This window comes from Stegostoma tigrinum, chromosome 19 (genome assembly GCF_030684315.1).
Source record: "Stegostoma tigrinum isolate sSteTig4 chromosome 19, sSteTig4.hap1, whole genome shotgun sequence".
In the NCBI taxonomy this organism is placed as follows: domain Eukaryota; kingdom Metazoa; phylum Chordata; class Chondrichthyes; order Orectolobiformes; family Stegostomatidae; genus Stegostoma; species Stegostoma tigrinum.
This window is the reverse complement of record NC_081372.1, coordinates 13977612-13997039: the sequence shown is the minus strand read 5'-3', so window position 1 is coordinate 13997039 and position 19428 is coordinate 13977612. Positions and strand designations below refer to the sequence as shown.

The 19428-nt window shown below is 43.6% G+C and overlaps 1 protein-coding gene across 1 annotated transcript in view; it reads left to right on the top strand.

Moving 5' to 3' along the window:
* The window catches only part of LOC125461413 (1-phosphatidylinositol 4,5-bisphosphate phosphodiesterase gamma-1-like), a 172360-nt gene that overhangs the window by 90357 nt on the left and 62575 nt on the right, over positions 1–19428 (top strand). Inside the window, exons 16-19 of the mRNA XM_048550162.2 lie at positions 5037–5224; positions 6997–7197; positions 12370–12489; positions 14183–14363. Of these exons, the coding sequence (XP_048406119.2) occupies positions 5037–5224; positions 6997–7197; positions 12370–12489; positions 14183–14363 (690 nt within the window). The remainder of the gene's footprint in view (positions 1–5036; positions 5225–6996; positions 7198–12369; positions 12490–14182; positions 14364–19428) is intronic.

Here is a 19428-nt window from a genome sequence, read left to right as displayed (position 1 = left end):
GGTTCCTACCATTCACATGTAATCCCTTGCCTCCCCAACCTTACACCTTTCCAGGTTAAATTCCCTTTGAATATGGCTGTGCATGGCTGACCAATCCCTTGATATTCTCCTACAGTTTACAGCTATTGTCCTGACTATTCACCACCTTGCCAATTCTCACATCGTCACTGAACCTCTTGATCATACATCTGACATTTAGGTCCAGATCAATAATGTATACCACAAACAGCAAGGACCCAGCACCAAGTCCTGCAGAACCCCACTGGAAACAGAATTCCAGTCACAAAACGCCCCTCTACCATCGCCCTCTACTTCCTGACTCTCAGCTAATTTTGGATCCAACATGCCACTTTGTCTTGGATCCTTTGGGCACTTACTTTCTTTACCAGTTTTCCACAAGGGATCTGAGCAAAAGCCTTGCCATGGTCCATGTGGAACACATCAAATGATTATCTTCATCAACATTTTCAGGTACCATCTTAAAAACTGTGATCACATTTCTCAAACACAACCTTACCTTAAGACATTTATGCTGACTATGCCCAATTAACCCCTGTCTCTCCAACTGTGGATGTGGTATTTGGCAGCCCTGCACCCTGATTTCTATACAGGCCCTTCTCCAGTGTGAGGACTAACACAAAGTAATCATTGAGGACTGTGCCCACATATTCTGGGTCCACATACAGGTTATTTCTATGATCCTTAATGGGCCTTACTGTTTCCCTAGTTCTTCTCTTGCCCTTTGTATATTGCCAAAACTTTCTCATGTACTGTCTTAGCTTTCCTAATTTACTTTTTAGTTTTTAGTTTCTCCCCTGCACTATTTATACTGTAGGAACTCTGCTATATTGAGCCCTCAATATCTGCCACAAGCTTCTGTTTGTTTCTTAATCCTAACCTTTTCGTCTCTTGACATTTAGGGTCCTCTGCTGTTGTCCCCATTCTTTGTCTTTAGGGAACATATTTGTCGTGTACTCTCATTTCTTCCTCTTTCGTTAGCTGTCCACTTAGGCCAATTCTTAACTGATCAGAGTAAAATTAGCCCTGCCTCAGTTTTGCACGCTTATTCCTGGCCCATCCTTATCGTTCTCTATCGTAAATCTAATTGAGTTACAGTCACTATCTCCAAAATACTCACCTACTGATATGCCTTTTGCCTGCCTACACTCACTTCAATATTAGGTCCAAGAACATCTCCTCCTTTGTTGGACTTCCTACTGATTGGCTATAAAAGGACTCCTGAATACAATTTAAGAATTTTGCTCCCTCCCTGTCTTGTAGTAGAGTTAATATTCAGGTAATTCAGATTCCATATGAATACTGTCTTACTATGAAATTAAATTACACATTTGACTCACTTGCTGTTTGTCTTACACACCTAATAGTTTGCCCCTTCTGTGGCTTTTACTTCCACCATATGGCCTCATTTGACAATCTGTCCAAAATATCATCCCTCTTCACTGCTATGATTGATTCCTTGACGGCAAGCCCCCCTTCCCCAATTTCAATCAGCCTTGCTATTGTTTCTGATCACCCTCCAACCAGAAACATTCCATTGCTAATCCTGCCCATCTCTCAGGTCTAATTTCAGCCATAGATATGATACCCTACACTTACTATCTTTGCAGTCTTGCTTTTCAATCTCCGATCTAAATTCCTTAAGGTTCCTTTCAGGGCATCAATCTCTTTCTACCTATATCAATGGTCCCAACAGAGACCATAATCTCTGGCTGTTCACCCTCCTGCTTCCATTCTATGACATCCTTGACCCTGGCACCAGGGGTAAAACAGCATGTTATCTTGAGTCCCATTTGCTCTCTGTGCTAATGAATCCCTTATCATTATTGCTCTTCCACACTCCTCCTTCCTCCACCACTACCCCAAACAGCTAGACCACCCAAGTGCTATGGTCTTGACTCTGAATGGCCTCCACAGAAGAATTATCATTTTCACCATCTTCGTCGATTAATATATAGTTTCTGAGCAAGATGCACTCAGGAATTCACTTACTATCTGCCTGCTCCCCATCTTCTGCCTTGCAGCCACCCATTTCCTATCTGCCTGCAACTCTTTAAGCTGCGAGATGACTACATCCTGAAAAGTGCACTCCAAGAACCCCTCAGTCTCTTGGATGTGCCCATCATTCCCAGCTGATGCTCCAGCTCAAAAATCTAGAGCAGGAGTTGCTTCAGCTGGAGTTATCTCCTGCTTGTTTGGTCATTCAGACCATCAGGAGCATCAGAAATTCCCTGTAGAGTGCAGGATGTGCAAACCACAAGCCTCAATTCCCCAGACGTAACTGCTGAAAATATGAAACATTGCTTTGACCTTACCCTTCCGCCTACTTAAGTACAGATGAGAAATGGCCAGGCCTTTTAACTCTATCAAGCAAAAAAAAATTTAGCTTTGAAGTTCTAAAATATTGATGATCTGTGTAAAGTTTTTAAGCTTACTTATGGTCTGATAGTATGTCTCTGACCCAGGCACAGCACTTAGCACTTCACAGTCAATAAAACACAAAGCAAAAGGATGTCTGCTCTGCAATTGATTTTGACAGACCGATCTTGCTGACGTATTTTATCCATTTCCCTTCATATTTGTCAACACATGCATGATGGATGAAAGATTTCCATTGTTGTGTATGAAGAGGTGTCACAACCCAACAATATGCAAATATTTTTACTTCTTTCCGCTGGCCTGTATTCATGATTAACAAAACGTTCAGACAGAACAGGTGACAAATGTCTAGATCAGCAAGTACCAAGTAATGAAAATTTCAGATGCCCAGGAAAACAAAGGGCAGATTACAATAGGCACCAAACAGAAAGAGACCTTCGCACACAAATTATTTCTTGACTATTCCTTAATCTGCCAGCTGGTCCTTGAATGAACTGAAGATTTAAAGTGGGGAGTGATTTCTGTGTGACAATTAAGATTTAAAACTTTTAAAATTTCTAAGAAAAAGTATTAAAATTATCTGTATCACATTTAAGTAAATTTCTGAAGGGAATCTTTTCAAATTCTGAGAGTAAAGATGTGTAGCTCTCTCACCCTGGCACTCTTTCCTCCTTGACCCATTTACAAATCACTATGAGCAAGGCCATGCTAGATTGATCTTCAGGCAATAAAATATCAAATATTGTGCACCTGTGATTTGAGATGATGGCCTGTGAAGTTATTGAACAGGTTGATGTCAGATGTGAGGAGGTATAGGAGGTTTTGATGGATTTAAAAGTGGACACATCCCCAGGTCCTGATGAGTTGAACCCAGGCTGCTGTGAGAGATGGAGGAGGAAATTACAGGGGTCCTGAGCCAAATGTTTAAATTGTCTCTGGCCACAGGGGAGGTTCCAGAAGACTAGAGGACAACCACTAATGTGGTTACAAGTGGAGTGGTAGAGATAGACCAGGGAGCTATAAACTAGTGAATCTAACATCAGTGGTGGGGGAACTATCACAGAAAATAGCAAAGGAGAAACTCTCCATTTCAAGAGGCAAGATTTGATCAGGCATAGTCAGCATTGCTTTGTCAGAGGGAGGTCCTGTCTAACAAATCTGGTTGAATATTTTGATGAGGTGACCCAAGTGTGTAGATGAGGGCAGGGCACTTGATGTGGTTTATGTGGATTTCAGCAAGGTCTTTGACAAGGTCCCACATGAGAAACTAATAAAGAATGTAAAAGCACATAGAATCCAGGGTAACTTGACAAGATGGATCCAAAATTGGCTTCGTTGTAGGAGACATGGGGTGGTGATAAAAGACTGTTTGTATCACCTGAGCCCAGTGTGCAGTAGTGACAGGGATCAGTACTGGGTCCATTCTTGTTGGTGATATTCATAGATGATGTAGATGAGAATGTGAGCACATGATTAGAAAGTTTGTGTAAGACACAAAGATTGGCCAGGTGGTTGACAGTCAGGGGGTAGGTTTTAAGTTACAGGAGAATATGTATCAAATTGGTCAGATGTGCAGATCAGTGGCAGAAGGAATTTAACCGTGATTGAACGTGAAGTGATGCACTTTGGAGGAAGGAATAAGACAAGGGATTATTCAATGTACGGCAGGATAGTAGGAAACTCAGAGCAACAGAGGGATTATGGGATGCTTGCCCATAGAGCCCTGAAGGCAGCAGTGCAGGTTAATAGAGTAATTAAGAAGGCATATAGGATGCTTACCTTTACCAGTGGTGACATAGTTGTAAGGACAGGGAGGTTATCTTTGAGCTGTACAGAACTTTGGTTTGACTACTGTATCTATGAATACATCATCTATGAATATCACCAACAAGAATGGACCCAGTACTGATCCCTGTCACTACTGCACACTGGGCTCCAGTGATACAAACAGTCTTTTATCAGTATTTGTATACAGTTCTGATCACCACACTACTGGAAGAATGTGATTGCACTGGAGGGAGTACAGAGGAGGATCTCCAGGATGTTGCCTGAGATAAAGCATTTCAGTGATGGAAGAGAGGCTAGATAAGCCCAGGTTGTTTTATTTTGAGCAGAGAAGGTTGAGGGGGAATCTGATAGAGGTGTATACGATTATGAAAAGTATGGACCAGGTGAATAGAAAGCAGTCAAAGAGTTAGTAACAAGGGGGCATAGTTTTAAAGTGAATGGCAGGAGGTTTAGAAGGGGATTTAAGGAAAACATCTTTCAACCAGAGGGTAGTGGGGGCCTGGAATGCTGTGTCTGAAAGGGTAGTTGATGTGGGAAGCCACACAACCTTTAAAAAGTACTTGGATAAACACTCGAAGTAATAATAATACTCAAGGCTATGGGTCTAGTGTGGGAAAGTGTGACAGATGTAGGTTGAAGTGTATTTTTGGTGGTACAGAAGCTATGGGCCAAAGGGTCACTTCTGCACTGTGTGATTCTACAATATAACATGTGTGCTGGAGAGACCAGAGTTTGGCTGGGTAAGATAGCCCCATGAGTCGTTCCTCGCTCCACCAACACCAATATAAATGAGTATAAGGATAATGTGTGATTTGCCATCTTCCCAGTTCTAATACTCTTCACCGTTCCAGCCCTGTAGTGGTACAGACCTTCATGTGACAGAGAAGTGGTTCCATGGGAAACTTGGAGCAGGCCGTGACGGGCGGCAGATCGCAGAGAAGCTGCTCGCAGAGTACTGCATTGAAACTGGGGCTCCCAACGGCTCATTTCTGGTTCGTGAGAGTGAAACCTTTGTGGGTGACTACACACTCTCATTCTGGTAAGTGCAGACAAGAACCCTATGTCTTAGATGGGATGAGATATACTAATGGTGTGTAGAATGATGAAAAGTGTAATATATCAGAGATATTTGAGTGTGGAATGGTTCCGGGGAACTAGGTGGTATATAGAGGTAGTTAAAAAGAGATGTGAAACTATGGGAGAAATAGAATACTGGGAATGGGTAAATGGAATGTTCATGCCAGATGGTTTATAAAAGTCAGTATTGAAGGTGACTATCTTATGAGGAGAGGTTGAGTGGATTGGACTTGTATTCATTCAAATATGGAAGAATGAGAGGCCACTTAATTGAACCATGGAAGATTCTTAGAGGACTGAACAGGGTAAATTCAGAAAGATTGTGTGTGAGAGTTTAAGACCAATGGGCAGAATCTCATAATAAGGAGTCACACAGGTGAGAGGAAATTTCTTCTCTGGGGTTGGTGAATCTATGGAATTCTTTACCACAGACGGCTGCCGAAGCTGGATCATTAAGTATGTTCAAGGCTGTTATAAATAGTTTTTAATCTGTAAGTGAATAGAGGGTTATGGGGAAAGGCAGGAAAATGGAATTGAGGATTATCAGATCCACCATGATCTCATTGAATAGTACAGCAGACCCAGTGGGCTGAATGGTCTATGTCTGCTCCTTTGTCTCATAGTCTTCTAGTTTATCTAATGTTCTTAAACCTCATTTTGCTGCTGAAGAATATTCACAGTCACCGGAAGTAAGGAGAACATTAACGTTATGTCAGAAACATATTACAGTGACCTTATCTGACCACAATGCTGCAAGGTTATGTGACATTGCATCGCAGCCTGTGAGATTGTATGCTGTTCTACTCATCTATCACAGTCATACATACCCCCTAATACTATATCTCCTCCCAAGTCTCTGATTCTATCCAATGTATTACAGTTTACAGGAGAGTTATGATGTGGTTAAGGTTTATTGTGAGCTATGAAATATGGGAATGGCTAAAGGGGACTGCTTCCCAGAAATGGGGCAGAAAGTTGCAAGGGAGTGTGAGCAGATGTTTTGCGCAGATAAAATATCAGTAAGAAGCCAACAGATAAAGAAGACCATTAAGCTCTGGAGGCAGGCTCAATTATGCAGAGCCATCTTTGACTGGTCATTGTAACAGTCCCTGTGGTGTTAGAGCCTCATGGTGGACCTTGCTGGCATTGCAGGAAAGTCCAGGAAGGAGATTGATGGATGGATCTTGGAGTGAGGTAAGTCAGCAGGTTTTGCGCAGGGACAGTCTGCCATCAAAGGAGCAGGCTACAACTGTGTTTTAATAGCCAAACAGCTAGGAAGGAAGCAGGAGTACTCCTGGTATGGTGCCTCATTGGGAAAAATGCAGCTTCCAAAGATAGAACCCCCCCCGCCGTGCTTCATGCCATTTTTAAAGAGAACAAGCTGCCAAGTTCCATCCAATTGCCCATGACACAATGATAGTGTGGACAGGGTAACAGCAGGGAGAATAGAGTTCTAACAAACTTAATTAACCCTTATCTACTCACACTTGGTGATGAGCTGCCACCTCCTAATGTTATAGGGGTGAGCTCAAGGATAAGGGGAGGGTGGTGGGTTACCCACCCTGCTGTGCATGGTCCAAACTGTCCACCGTTGGCACCTGCAACAGGGGTATTTGGCTAATTAGTTTCTGTTTTGTCATTGCTTTCAGGCTGGAAAGTTTTATTCCCTGGTAAACTTCACCTCTTGCTTATTGAAAAGAAGTGAATCTCAATGTATTTTTCCGGTCCTTTCAGGCGTTCTGGAAAGGTGCAGCATTGCCGTATCCATTCCCGTCAGGAAGCGGGTAACCCCAAATTCTACCTAACAGACAACCTGGTGTTCGACAGTCTCTACGCCTTGATAACACACTATCAACAGGTGCCTCTCCGTTGCAATGAGTTTGAAATGCGGCTGACAGAGCCCGTACCTCAGACTAATGCACATGAAAGCAAAGAGTAAGTACCACACCAGTCCCTCCAGTAGAGTAAGGGGACTTTGTTCACTGTTCGAGGCATTTAGCTGCAGGAAGGAGCTAGAGCCCAATTGCAATTGCAGCTGGATGTTTGAGAACGAGCCGGTGTCCGCGAGGGGGAGGGAGGTGGTGAAGCAAGAGTGAGGAAATGATGACAGTGAGAGGAAGGACACCATTATTGGAAAGAATGTGTTTGCAAAAGGCATGCAGAAGGTGTGAAAAGTAAATGACTGCGCACATTCTGAACCTGTAGCAAGGCAGTAATCGGTGTTGGGGTTTTCGATTGAGATAACAGGAACAGGAGCACTAGAGTCATTGTAGCACTGACGTTGTCACCTGAGAATTGGCTGGTGATCGAACCCTTTCATGCTCTGTCTGCTTCAGAATCACATTGGAAGGTACCTCCACCAAAGGATTCAGTGGAAAGAGTGTTCACGCTGCCTGGCTCTGTTCTATCTGTATTGTGACTTTCCTTGTGTGTTTTCTGCAGACTGCTTATCTCTTATCTCACTTTAGTCCAAAAGGTGGCACCCAGTCAGTTCTGTGTGAACAGTTTTCTGCTGATGCCAATGGAGGGCATGGCTTATCTTTGCAGAATTTAATGTAGAATTCATCTGGGAAAGAACATCTGCCCTCTGCAGGTGACAGATCAGTCCAACAGGCAACACAGGTTCTATGTGTATGAGCTGCTTTCACAACCAGCTGTCTGCTGTTTTCAGTCTAATGCCATTTCCCACAAGGACTGAATTTCTGAATAGCATCTAAACACAATCAGCCTTTTTGATTGGCAGGCACAAAGAGCAAATGGCCTACCCAAAAAGATGATGCAGCTACTGACCGTACACACTCCATTTGTCCTGTATGATACTGTAGTGATTGTTTCTGATTCATGTGTGGGATCTGGGCGTCGCTGGCTGGCCAGCATTTATTGCCCATCACTAGTTGCTCTTGAGAAGGTGGTGGTGAGCTGCCTTCTTGAACTGCTGCAGTCCTCCTGCCTTGGGTTGAGCCACAATGTAATTAGGCAAGGAATTCCAAGACTTCGACCCAGCGACAGTGATGGAACGGTTATATTTCCAAGTCAGGATGGTGAGCGCCTTCATGGGGAATTTGAAGATGGTGGTGTTCCCATGTATCTGCAGCCCTTGTCCTTCTAGGCAGAAGTGGTTGTGGGTTTGGAAGGTGCTATCTGGGGATCTTAGGTGAATCTCTGAACATTACTAGAGTTGAAGCGGAGAAGATAAGATAATACACCAGAGTCCTTAGAACTAGAGACAGTAGCAGAACCCATCAACTACTGACAACAGGTTGTTACAGTACCTTATCATGGCAACCAATGCCTGGACTGAGTAAAACACTCAGTAGACAGTTGGAGATGAGTTATAGAGTCACAGAGTGGACAGTACAGAAACAGACCCTTCGGTTCAACTCGTCCATGCCGACCAGATAACCTAAGTAAATTTAATCCCATTTGCTAGCATTTAGCCCATATCCCTCTGAACCTGTCCTATTCGTGTACCCGTCCAGATGCCTTTTGAATGTTGTATTTGTACCAGACTTCACCACTCCCTCCAGCAGCTCATTTCATACACACACCACCCTCTGTGTGCAAATGTTGTCCCTTAGGTCCCTTTTAAATCTTTCCCCTCTTACCTTAAGCCTAAGCCCTCTAGTTTTGGATTCCCCCCACCCCAGTTAAAAGACCATGTCTACTCACCCCTCATGCCTATCATGATTTTATAAACCTCTATAGGTTCACCTCTCAGCGTCTGATGTTCCGGGGAAAATAGCCCCAGGGTATTCAGCCTCTCTCTATAGCTCAAGCACTCCAGCCCTGGGCAACATTCTTGTAAATCTTTTCTGAACCATTTAGCATTTCACAACATCTTTCCTACAGCAGGCAGACCAGAACTGCATGCAGTATTCCAAAAATTATGAAGTATAAATACATCAGTACATAAATTTCTGTTGTATTTGAAACAATAACAAGGAACTCACTGAGCAAGGATCATTTTAATATTTCCCATCGATGACCTTTCATTTGATTTCTAGCAGAAAAACATGCTGGCATTGGAGGAAATTCCAGAGAAGGTTCATTGGGCTGATAGCAGGTATGGAGGGATTGACTTGCAAAGTTGAGTTGTTTTGAATTTAGAAAAATGAGAAACAACCTTATTGAAACATACAAGATTTTTAAGAGACTTGATAGAGTGGAAGTGGAAGGATTTTCCCCTTGTCAGTCGAGGACCAGATGATATATGCGCAGTTTAAGGCATACAGTGTTTTAGCTTTTATTAATAGAGGGATCGAGTTCCGGAACCAAGAGGTTATGGTGAAGCCGTACAAAACTCTGGTGTGGCCGCACTTGGAGTATTGTGTATAGTTCTGGTCACCGCGTTATAAGAAGGATGTGGAAGCTTTGGAAAGGGTGCAGAGGAGATTTACTAGGATGTTGCCTGGTATGGAGGGAAGGTCTTACGAGGAAAGGCTGAGGGACTTGAGGCTGTTTTCATTAGAGAGAAGAAGGTTGAGAGGTGACTTAATTGAAACATATAAAATAATCAGAGGGTTAGATAGGGTGGATAGGGAGAGCCTTTTTCCTAGGATGGTGACGGCGAGCACGAGGGGGCATAAATTTAAATTGAGGGGTGAAAGATATAGGACAGATGTCAGAGGTAGTTTCTTTACTCAGAGTAGTAAGGGAATGGAACGCTTTGTCTGCAACGGTAGTAGATTTGCCAACTTCAGGTACATTTAAGTTGCCATTGGATAAGCGTATGGACGTACATGGAATAGTGTAGGTTAGATGGGCTTGAGATCGGTTTGACAGGTCAGTACAACATCGAGGGCCGAAGGGCCTGTACTGTGCTGTAATGTTCTATGTTCTATGTCCAGTTTACCTAATGTCCATTTTAATGGAAGCTCAGACAAACAAGATCCCATAGAGGGGTATATTAATATTAATTTTAAGGATCCAACATGCAGCTTTTGCTTGCACGTACAAATGGCTATTTTATATTGTACTGTGTTGCATTCTGACTTGCATGCAAATTGACTATGAAAAACTCAAGAATGGAACCATTCATAACCTAATCTCAGAATAAGTGTCATCCGTGTAAAACAGAATGAGGAATTTCTTCTCTGAGGGTAGTGAATGTGGAATTCTTTTCCCGTAGAGGCCTGTATTCAAGGCTTTTTAATCAAATAGGAAATCAAGGGTTATCAGAATAAGGCAGAAAGTGAATATGAGAATGATCAGATCAGCCATGAATGGCCTGCTTCTGCTCCTACACTGTAATGATTGTCAAGAGGTCAGTCCAGGTGGACCTCAAAGAATATTGCATAGAATAAGAATCCCTACGGTGTAGAAACAAACCATTCAGCCTAACAAGTCCACACCAACTCTCCAAAGAGCATACCCCCTCTGACACTCACATCCCCCAGGCTATTACTCTGGATTTCCCCCTGTACACTGCATAGTGTACATGACTAATCCATCTAACCTGATATTCCTGGCACTACGGGCAATTTAGCACAGCAAATCTACCTAACCTGCACATCTTTGGACTGTGGGAGGAAATCGAAGCTAACGGAGGAAACTCAAGCAGACACAGGCTGGAAATGAACCCAGGTCCCTAGTGCTGTGAGGCAACAATGCTAACCACTGAGCCACTGTGCCGCATTAAGACGTTCCCTGATTGGGGCTGTCAACCTCGTCCAATCAGGGAGCCCCAGCTGACAGATAAGAACAGGAGTGTCATAGGCTCTGAGATAACAAGTGTAGAGCTGGATGAGCACAGCAGGCCAAACAACATCAGAGGAGCAGGAATGATGATGTTTCAGGCCTAGACCCTTCTTCAGAAATTTTTCTGGAAGTGTTGATCACAGATAACCATTGTTTACCAGCAGGGAGTTTGAATATTTCCTACAGTCGAATCGTATTCATCATATAAGGACAGCTCCATACCATCCATTATCCAATGGCCTGGCAGAAAGACCTGTCCAAACATTAAAGGCAGCCTAAAAGAAACTGTCTACTGGATATCATACTTCCCCAGTTCCTATTGATTATAGGACCACCCCTCATGCAACTATAGGAATAGCTCCACAGAGTTGCCAATGGGGCGAATATTCCACACCAGGTTAAATCTGATCTTCCCAAACCTGTTGGCGGGGGGAGGTTGAAACGGCATCAGGAATGCCAGTGCTGGCTGCAAGACTCCACTAAGTGAAAGAGACAGTTTACTTAAGAGAACCAAGTTTGGTGTGGGAACCATGGGAATGGCCCTCCATGGGTAAGAGGCCTGGTCGACGCTAGGTCAGGTGAAGTGATGTACAAAGTTCGGTTAGGTGAGGCAGTGCTGAACAAGTACATGGACCATATGAAAGCTGCAAACTCGCCAATGGTGCAGGACCAAAACATGCCTGGCTCCTCGACTGTCTTTCTGACTCTTCCAAAACCCATGGGTTGTCCCTGTCCATCAAGTGGAATCTGAGACGGACATGGCAGATGTCGTTGCTTCAACGCCTTTGCTACCTGAAGAGGAGAATGAATTTCTTCCAAGATACTCTGGGCACAAGAGGTGAGCTCCTATGTGTTATCAGAGGCAGAGTTGGAGAAACTGACCCAGTGCTAAAATGTCCCGGGAGGAGCTACAACAAAAGGAACTGACCAATGTCCTCTGACTCAGGGGGGGTGGGATGTAGTGGTGTAATGAGGGCAGCCAGATGGAGGTATTGAATATAAGTTCCCCGATTGGGGCTGTTAATCTGTTCCAGTCAGGGAGCCCTGGCTGACAGATACAGACAGGAGAATGAGTGTTGTGTTGATTCTGACGGCTGGCTCTGCGGGAGCTGGATCAGTGTCATGAACTTTCCTTGTATATATAAAGTGTGACTTGATGATGGGATACCCGGCCTCTGTGGAGTTATTTCATATTCCTTGTGGTATTATCATTGATCCTCAATCTTACTGAAAGTTTCCAGCATTTTCTGTTCTCATTTCTGATTACCAGATTCTGTATTGTTTTTCTTTTGCTTGGTGTTATTGTATGTATTATCGTGTATTCTATGATATTTACAGATTGGGAAAATGATCTTTAATGGATAACATTTGTTGTACAACTGTTTACTAGTTTCATTCTTTATTACCCAGATGGTACCATGCCAACTTATCGCGATCAGAGGCGGAGCATATGCTAATGAGGGTGCCAAGAGATGGAGCGTTCCTTGTTCGTAAACGGAATGAGCCCAACTCATATGCAATCTCTTTCCGGTAAGTGTTTTTGTGAATTGTATACTGGGATATGGACAACACTGATGAAACCCTTTTTATTGACAATTCTGTAGACCCCTCTAGGTTGGATATGATAGATTTCCTTCCCTGAAAGGGACTGATAAATCATTTGTGTTTCAATGACAATTGACACTTCTTAAAGGGCATTTTCTGCCAAGGCATAATAGTCCCAATTTAGTGAATTCAGTTTACCAGCTAGCTTACATAGAACTGCATTGCATATACAGCTCAGAAACAGGCCATTTGGTCCAAACAGTCAATAAGAAACAGGAGCAGGAATAGACTAGATGACCCATCAAGCATTCTCCACCATTCAATAAGGTCATGGCTGATCTTTTTGAAACTCAGCTCCACTTACCCGCCCACTCACCTTAACCCTTAATTCCTTTGCTGTTCAAAAATCTTTGCCTTAAAAACATTCAACGAGGTAGCCTCAACTGCTTCACTGAGCAGGACCTTTCACAAATTCACAACCCTTTGCATGAAGAAGTTCCTCCTGAACTCGGTCTAAACCTGCTCCCCCTTATTTTGAGGCTATGCCCCCTTGTTCTAGTTTCAGCTGCCAATGGAAACGATGTCCCTGCTTCTATCCTATCTATTCCCTTCAAAATGTTACATGTTTCTAAAAGATCCTCCCTCATTCTGACTTCCAGTGACTACAGTCCCAGTCCACTCCATCTCTCCTTATAAGACAATCTTCTGAATTCTGAGATCAACCTAGTGAACCTCCTCTGCACCTCCTCCAGTGCCAGTACATCCTTTCTCAAGAAAGGAGACTAAACCAGTACACAATACTCCAGCTGTGGCCTCACCAGCACCTTATACAGATGCAGCAGATCCTCCCTGCTTTAAAAATCCATCCCTCAAACAATGAAGGACAATATTCCATTTGCCTTCTTAATTGCCTGCTGCTCCTGCAGTCCAACTTTTTCATTGGTCAGGCACAAGGACATACAGTTCTCTCTGCACAGGAGCATGCTGCAATATTTCACCATATTGTTTGTGTTCCACTTGAGCCTCCATCTATCTTTTCTCATCCACACCTACCACCATAATTACAGAATCTCTACAGTGCAGAAAGAGGCTACTTGGCCCATTCAGTCCATACCAAATCTCGAAAGAGCACCCTGTCCAGATCTATCCTGTCTTATCCCCATATTGACCATGGCTAATCTATCTAACCTACACATCCCTGGATACTACGCTGCAATTTAGCATGACCGATCCACCTAGCCTGCATGTCTTTGGAGTACAGGAGGAAGCCAGAGCGTGGGGAGAACGTGCAGACAGTTACCCAACGCTGGAATCGAACCCAGGTCCATGCTGCTGTGAAGCAGCGATGCTAACCACTGAATCGCTGTGCTACCCACCTATTATCTAATCACTTCTCCCTAATAGGCTTCTCTAGTTTCCCCTCAAAAGCATCTGTATTGTTCACTACAACCCAAGTCTGTTATGAGTTCCATATTCACACCACGCATTGAGTTGAGCAGTTTCTTCACTGGGGCGTTAACTTACAGTCTCTGGGCAGAAGTCTCCTGCTCTCAAAGCACCATGGGACCATTTAAGGGCAGGCGAGACCTCAGGTATACTTTGAATCCACAGTCCAAACTCATGGGGTGACAATGCTACCACAGAGCCTACCCATTTCTCTGCTGTCTTTTCCAAACAGTGCTGAAGGAAAGATCAAGCACTGTCGTGTCCAGCAGGAGGGCCAGGTCGTCATCCTAGGGAGTTCGGAGTTTGACAGCCTGGTTGACTTAGTCAGCTACTATGAAAAGAATCCACTATACAGGAAGATGAAACTCCGTTATCCAATAAATGAGGAGACCTTGGAAAAAATTGGCACTGCAGTAAGTATGTAAAGTCAACTGGTAACCAGCTTCAAGGAGCATTGCTTTCATTGCTTGCATCTAACGTCGATGCTGATCTGTCTGGTTGGGTACCCCCAACTCTGAGTGTTTCTTACAATTTGAACAAGCGTGGTTAGCTCAGTTAGCTGGGCGGGTAGTTTGCACTGTAGAGTCACGCCAACTGCCTGGATTCAGTTTCTCCACCCAGCTGAGGTGACAATAAAGAACTCTGCTCCTCAACCTCTCTCAATGCCTGAGGAGCGGTGACCCTCAGGTTAAACCATTACCACTCCTCTCTCTCTCTCTCTCTTATGAGAGAGCAGCCATTTGGTCTGGTAAGTCTATGGCAATACTTGACATTGCCGTCCTTTGAATCAGATCAATGATAATGAAATGGACTGAGACTGGGCCCAGATATCAATAAAGAACAACTCTTTGGTGAAAGGGAGGTTTGGCATGAATTTAAAAATTGAATTGAAGATACATACCTGCTTGTAAATCCTCCAATATTGGATAATCTTAGAGTGAATCTCATTCATAATCCCAGTTTTATTCATGAATATGTTAATGTACGTTATTTTGTCACCAAGCAGTCTTTTGGATTTCCTGGTTCCAATGCTTTTGGCTATTAGACTTCTTGAAGCTGGAACTGCCAGGCTGTGGTAGGTGGGATTTTATTCTAGTGTCTCCCTGGCATCACTAACCAGCTTCCATTATCTGCCCATCCCGATGATGCTGCAAAATGTGACGTTTTACCTTGAAGGTGAGGTTTATTAGTATTAAGTAGATAACGATTAACCACAGTAAGTCTTTAGCAGAAGACACACATTCTCGAGTAGCACACTGTTGTCTTTTAAGTAATAAAGAGATAACAGGTTACATTAGACAAAGACTGGTTACCTACATTAACACAAGGTAAGAGTTGTTGTTGCCTCTGAACAGATAGTAGGGTGGTAGTCTGTAAAACTAAAAACAAAACTAGTAGAACTACTGAGTAGCTCTGTCCAGAAATTGTTATTTACATTTCAGTGAGCAGAGCTTCTGAGACACAATCATTTCAGGCCGAGTGTCTTATATAACATGAACCAGTGTGGTTTCTGTGGTGATGGTGTTTCCACAGTCATATTAGGTGAAGAATTCCTGGCCTCAGTCCAAGTGGTACGAAAGACTGTTACAGTGATAGTAGGAACTGCAGATGCTGGAGAATCTGAGATAACACTGCGTGAAACTGGAAGAACACAGCAGGCCAAGCAGCGTCAGAGGAGCAGGAAAGCTGACGTTTCGGGTCGAGACCCTTCAGAAAATTTCTGAAGAAGGGTCTCGACCCAAAATGTCAGCTTTCCTGCTCCTCTGATGCTGCTTGACCTGCTGTGTTCATCCGGTTTCACACTGTATTATCTCTGGTAATAAAGACTGGTGGATCTTGAAGGAGAGGTATTGCACCGTTTCGTATCCACCTTGCCTATAAGGAGAATAGCCAGTCTTAACTGCGTGTTCAGTCAGAGGAATCAATGCTTTACACTTCACCACAGAAGGATAAAAGAAAGACTTGCCTCTATGTTGCACCTGTCAGAACATCACAGTATTCCAAGGTATGTAATAATCATTTTGAAACACATCAACTGATGTAAACAGAAACACAGCTGCCAAATACATGCACAGCTATGTCCCTGAAATGAGTCAAAGGCCAAAAGATCTATATCAATGACTTGGTTGAGAAATAAATATTGAACAAACTGCCCAGCCCTCATTTGTATAAGTGGGATCTTCAATGTCTAGCTTACAGGAAGATGGGGTCCTTACTTTAAGGTCTCAAATTGGCTCGTCCAATCCTGCAGCACCTCCTCAGTACTGTACCAAAGCGTCAGCCTAGGTTATGTTCTCAGGTCTCTGGAATGGAAGTCCTGACTCAGAAAACAGAAATGCTACCCTCGTGGGTACAAGACGTTTAAATGAGTTGGGTTTGTTAGCATGACTCCTGCCAGCTTGACAGCTCTGGATTCACTTTGGAGCATTTGCGAGGCTGAGGTAATCATGGATAGCAGGTTCAGTAAGTTGGCCAGTCCACAGATAAAAATTACTAAGGAAGAAAGGGAATAGATGACCGACAGAGAAAGCGTAGGAAGCAGTGCAAGGGTCCTGAAGTGAAGTCATCTGTCTGCAGAACAGGTGTACCATTTTGGATACTGTTGGGGGAGATGGCTCACCAGGATAAGTTGGAAGCACCCAGGAGGGCAGGAGAAAGAATGACAGAGCAATTATGATGTGGCATTCAATTGTAAGGGGACTAGACAGGCATTTCTGCAGCTGCAAATGAGAGTCCAGATGGGATGGTGCCTCCCTGGTGCAAGGGACAAGGGTGTCTCAGAACAGCTGCCGGACATTCTGGAGGGGGAGGGTAAACAGCCGACTGTCATGGCGCATACAGGCACCAATTTTATAGGGGGGAAAAAAATGGGATGAGGTCCGACAAGCTGAATTTAGGGATTTAGGAGTGAAACAAAAAAGTAGGATCTTGAAGATAGTAATCTCAGGATTGCTACAAGTGCAAGGTGCTTGTCAGAGTAGGAATGTCATGATGGCTAAGATGAATTTGTAGCTTGAAGGATGGTGCAAGAGGGAGGGATTCACACTCCTGGGATGTTGGAACCGGTTCTGGGGATGGGGGGACCAGTACAAACTGGACGGAGTGCATCGGGGCAGGACTGGAACCAATGCCCTAGTGGGAATGTTTGCTTGTGCTGTTGTGGAAGGTTTAAACTGATATGGCAGGGGGGTGGGAACAAATGCAGGAATCAAGGGGAAGTAAAGTAGGGACAGAAACAAAGCACAGTAAGGGGAAAAGTGAAAGTGGAAGGCAGAGAAACCAAAAACAAAAGGCGTGAAATGTTTAAGAAAAAAAGAGCCTGAAGGCTCTGTGTAATACGGTGGAAGAATTAACTGCGTAAACAGTTATTAATGGATATGATGTAATTGGGATCACAGAGACCTGGCTCCAGGGTGACCAAGGATGCGAATTCAATGTCAGGCATATTCAGTTTTCAGGAAAGACAGAAAGGAAAGGGAGGTGGGGTAGTGTTGCTGGTTAAGAAGGAGATTAACACAGTAGTAAGGGAGGGCATTAGCCTGGACGTTGTGGAATCTGTATGGGTGGAACTGCAGTTACCAGAGGGGAAAAAGTCAGTAGTGGGAGTTAAGTACAGACCATCAAACAGTAGTTGTGAGGTTGGGGACTGTATCAAACAGGAAATTAGAGATGCATGCAGTAAAGTTACAGCAGTTATTATGGCTGACCTCAGTCTACATATTGATTTGACTAACCAAACTGGTAGCAATGCAATGGAGGAGGATTTCCGGGAATGTATGATTCCTGGATCAGTATGTCGAGGAACCAACTAGAAAGCAAGCCATCCTAGATGGTATTATGTAACGAGAGAGGATTAATTAGCAAAATTGTGGTGCGAGATCCTTTGGGGAGACGTGACCATAATATGGTAGAATTTTTCAGCAAGATGGAGAGTGACACAATTAAATCTGAGACTAGTGCTCTGAACTTAAAGAAAGCAAACTTTATGAGGCATGCATTGGCTAGCATTAACCAGCCGAGAATACTTAAGGGGTTGACAGTGGCTAGGCAATGGCAGATATTTAAAGAACAAATGGATGAATTTCAACAATTGTACATCCCATCTGGAATAACAGTAAAACAGGGAAGATGGTTCAACCATTGCTAACAAGGGAAATCAGAGATAGTGTTAAAGCAAAAGAAGAGGCATCTAAATTGGACAGAAAAAGCAGCAAACTTGAGGACTGGATGAAATTTAAAATTCAATGGTTTAATTCAGAAAGGGAAAAGAGAATGTGAAAATAAACTTGCGGAAAACATAAAAACTGACTGCAAAAGCTTCTGTAGATGTATGAAGAGATAAAGACTGGTGAAGACAAATGTAGGTTGCTTACAGTTAGAATCAGGTGAATTCATAATGGACAACAAATAGATGGCAGACCAGTTAAACAATACTTTGAATCTGCCTTCACTAAGGATACATATGTATAATCTTCAGGAAATGCCAGGGGACAGGGGGTCAAGCATGAAGGAAGAACAATAGGAAATCCTTATTAGTTAGGAAACGGTATTGGGGAAATTGATGGGATTAGAATCTGTTAAATCCCCAGAGCCTGTTGCTTTGCATTTAAGTATTGAATGCCATATTTCCAAATTTGCAGATATCACTAAGCTGGGTGGCAGTGTGTGCTGTGAGGAGGATACTAAGAGGCTGCAGGGTGATTTGGACAGACTGGCTGAGTGAGCGACTACTTGGCAAATACAATATAATGTGGATAAACGTAAGGTTATCCACGTTGGTGGCAAAAACAGGAAGGCAGATTATTATCTGAATGGTGTCAGCTTAGGAAAAAGATGAGGTCCAATGAGATCTGGCAGTCGTGGTAGAAAAGTCACTGAAGGTTGGCACACAGATGCAGCAGGCAGTGAGGAAAGCTAATGGCATGCTGGCCTTCATAGCGAGAGGATTTTTGTGTATTGGGGTAGGGATGTCTTGCTGCAGTTATGCAGGGCCTTGCTGAGGCCAGTTTTGTGTGCAGCTTTGGTCTCCCAGTTTGAGGAAGGAGATTCTTTGTATTGAGGGAATCTAGTGAAGGTTCATCAGCTTGATACCTGAGATTGCAGGACTGAGATATGAGGAAAGATTGAGTTGACTGGGCTTGTATTCACTGGAATTTGGAAGAATTAGAGAGATATAAAATCCTGATGGGACTGGACCAGCTAGATGCAGGAAGAATGTTCCTTATGTTGGGAAAGTCTAGAACAAGGGGTCACAGTTTAAGGATAAGGGGCAAGCCATTCAGGACTGAGATGAGGAAAAATTTCTTCATGTAAAGTTGTGAACCTGTGGAATTCTTACCCACAGGAAGCTGTTGGGGGCCAGTTCATTAGATATATTCAGGAGGGATCTGGACGTGACCCTTGCAGCTAAAGGGATCAAAGGGGACGGAGAGAGGGTGGAAATGTGATACTGAGATTGCATGATCAGCGGTGACCATG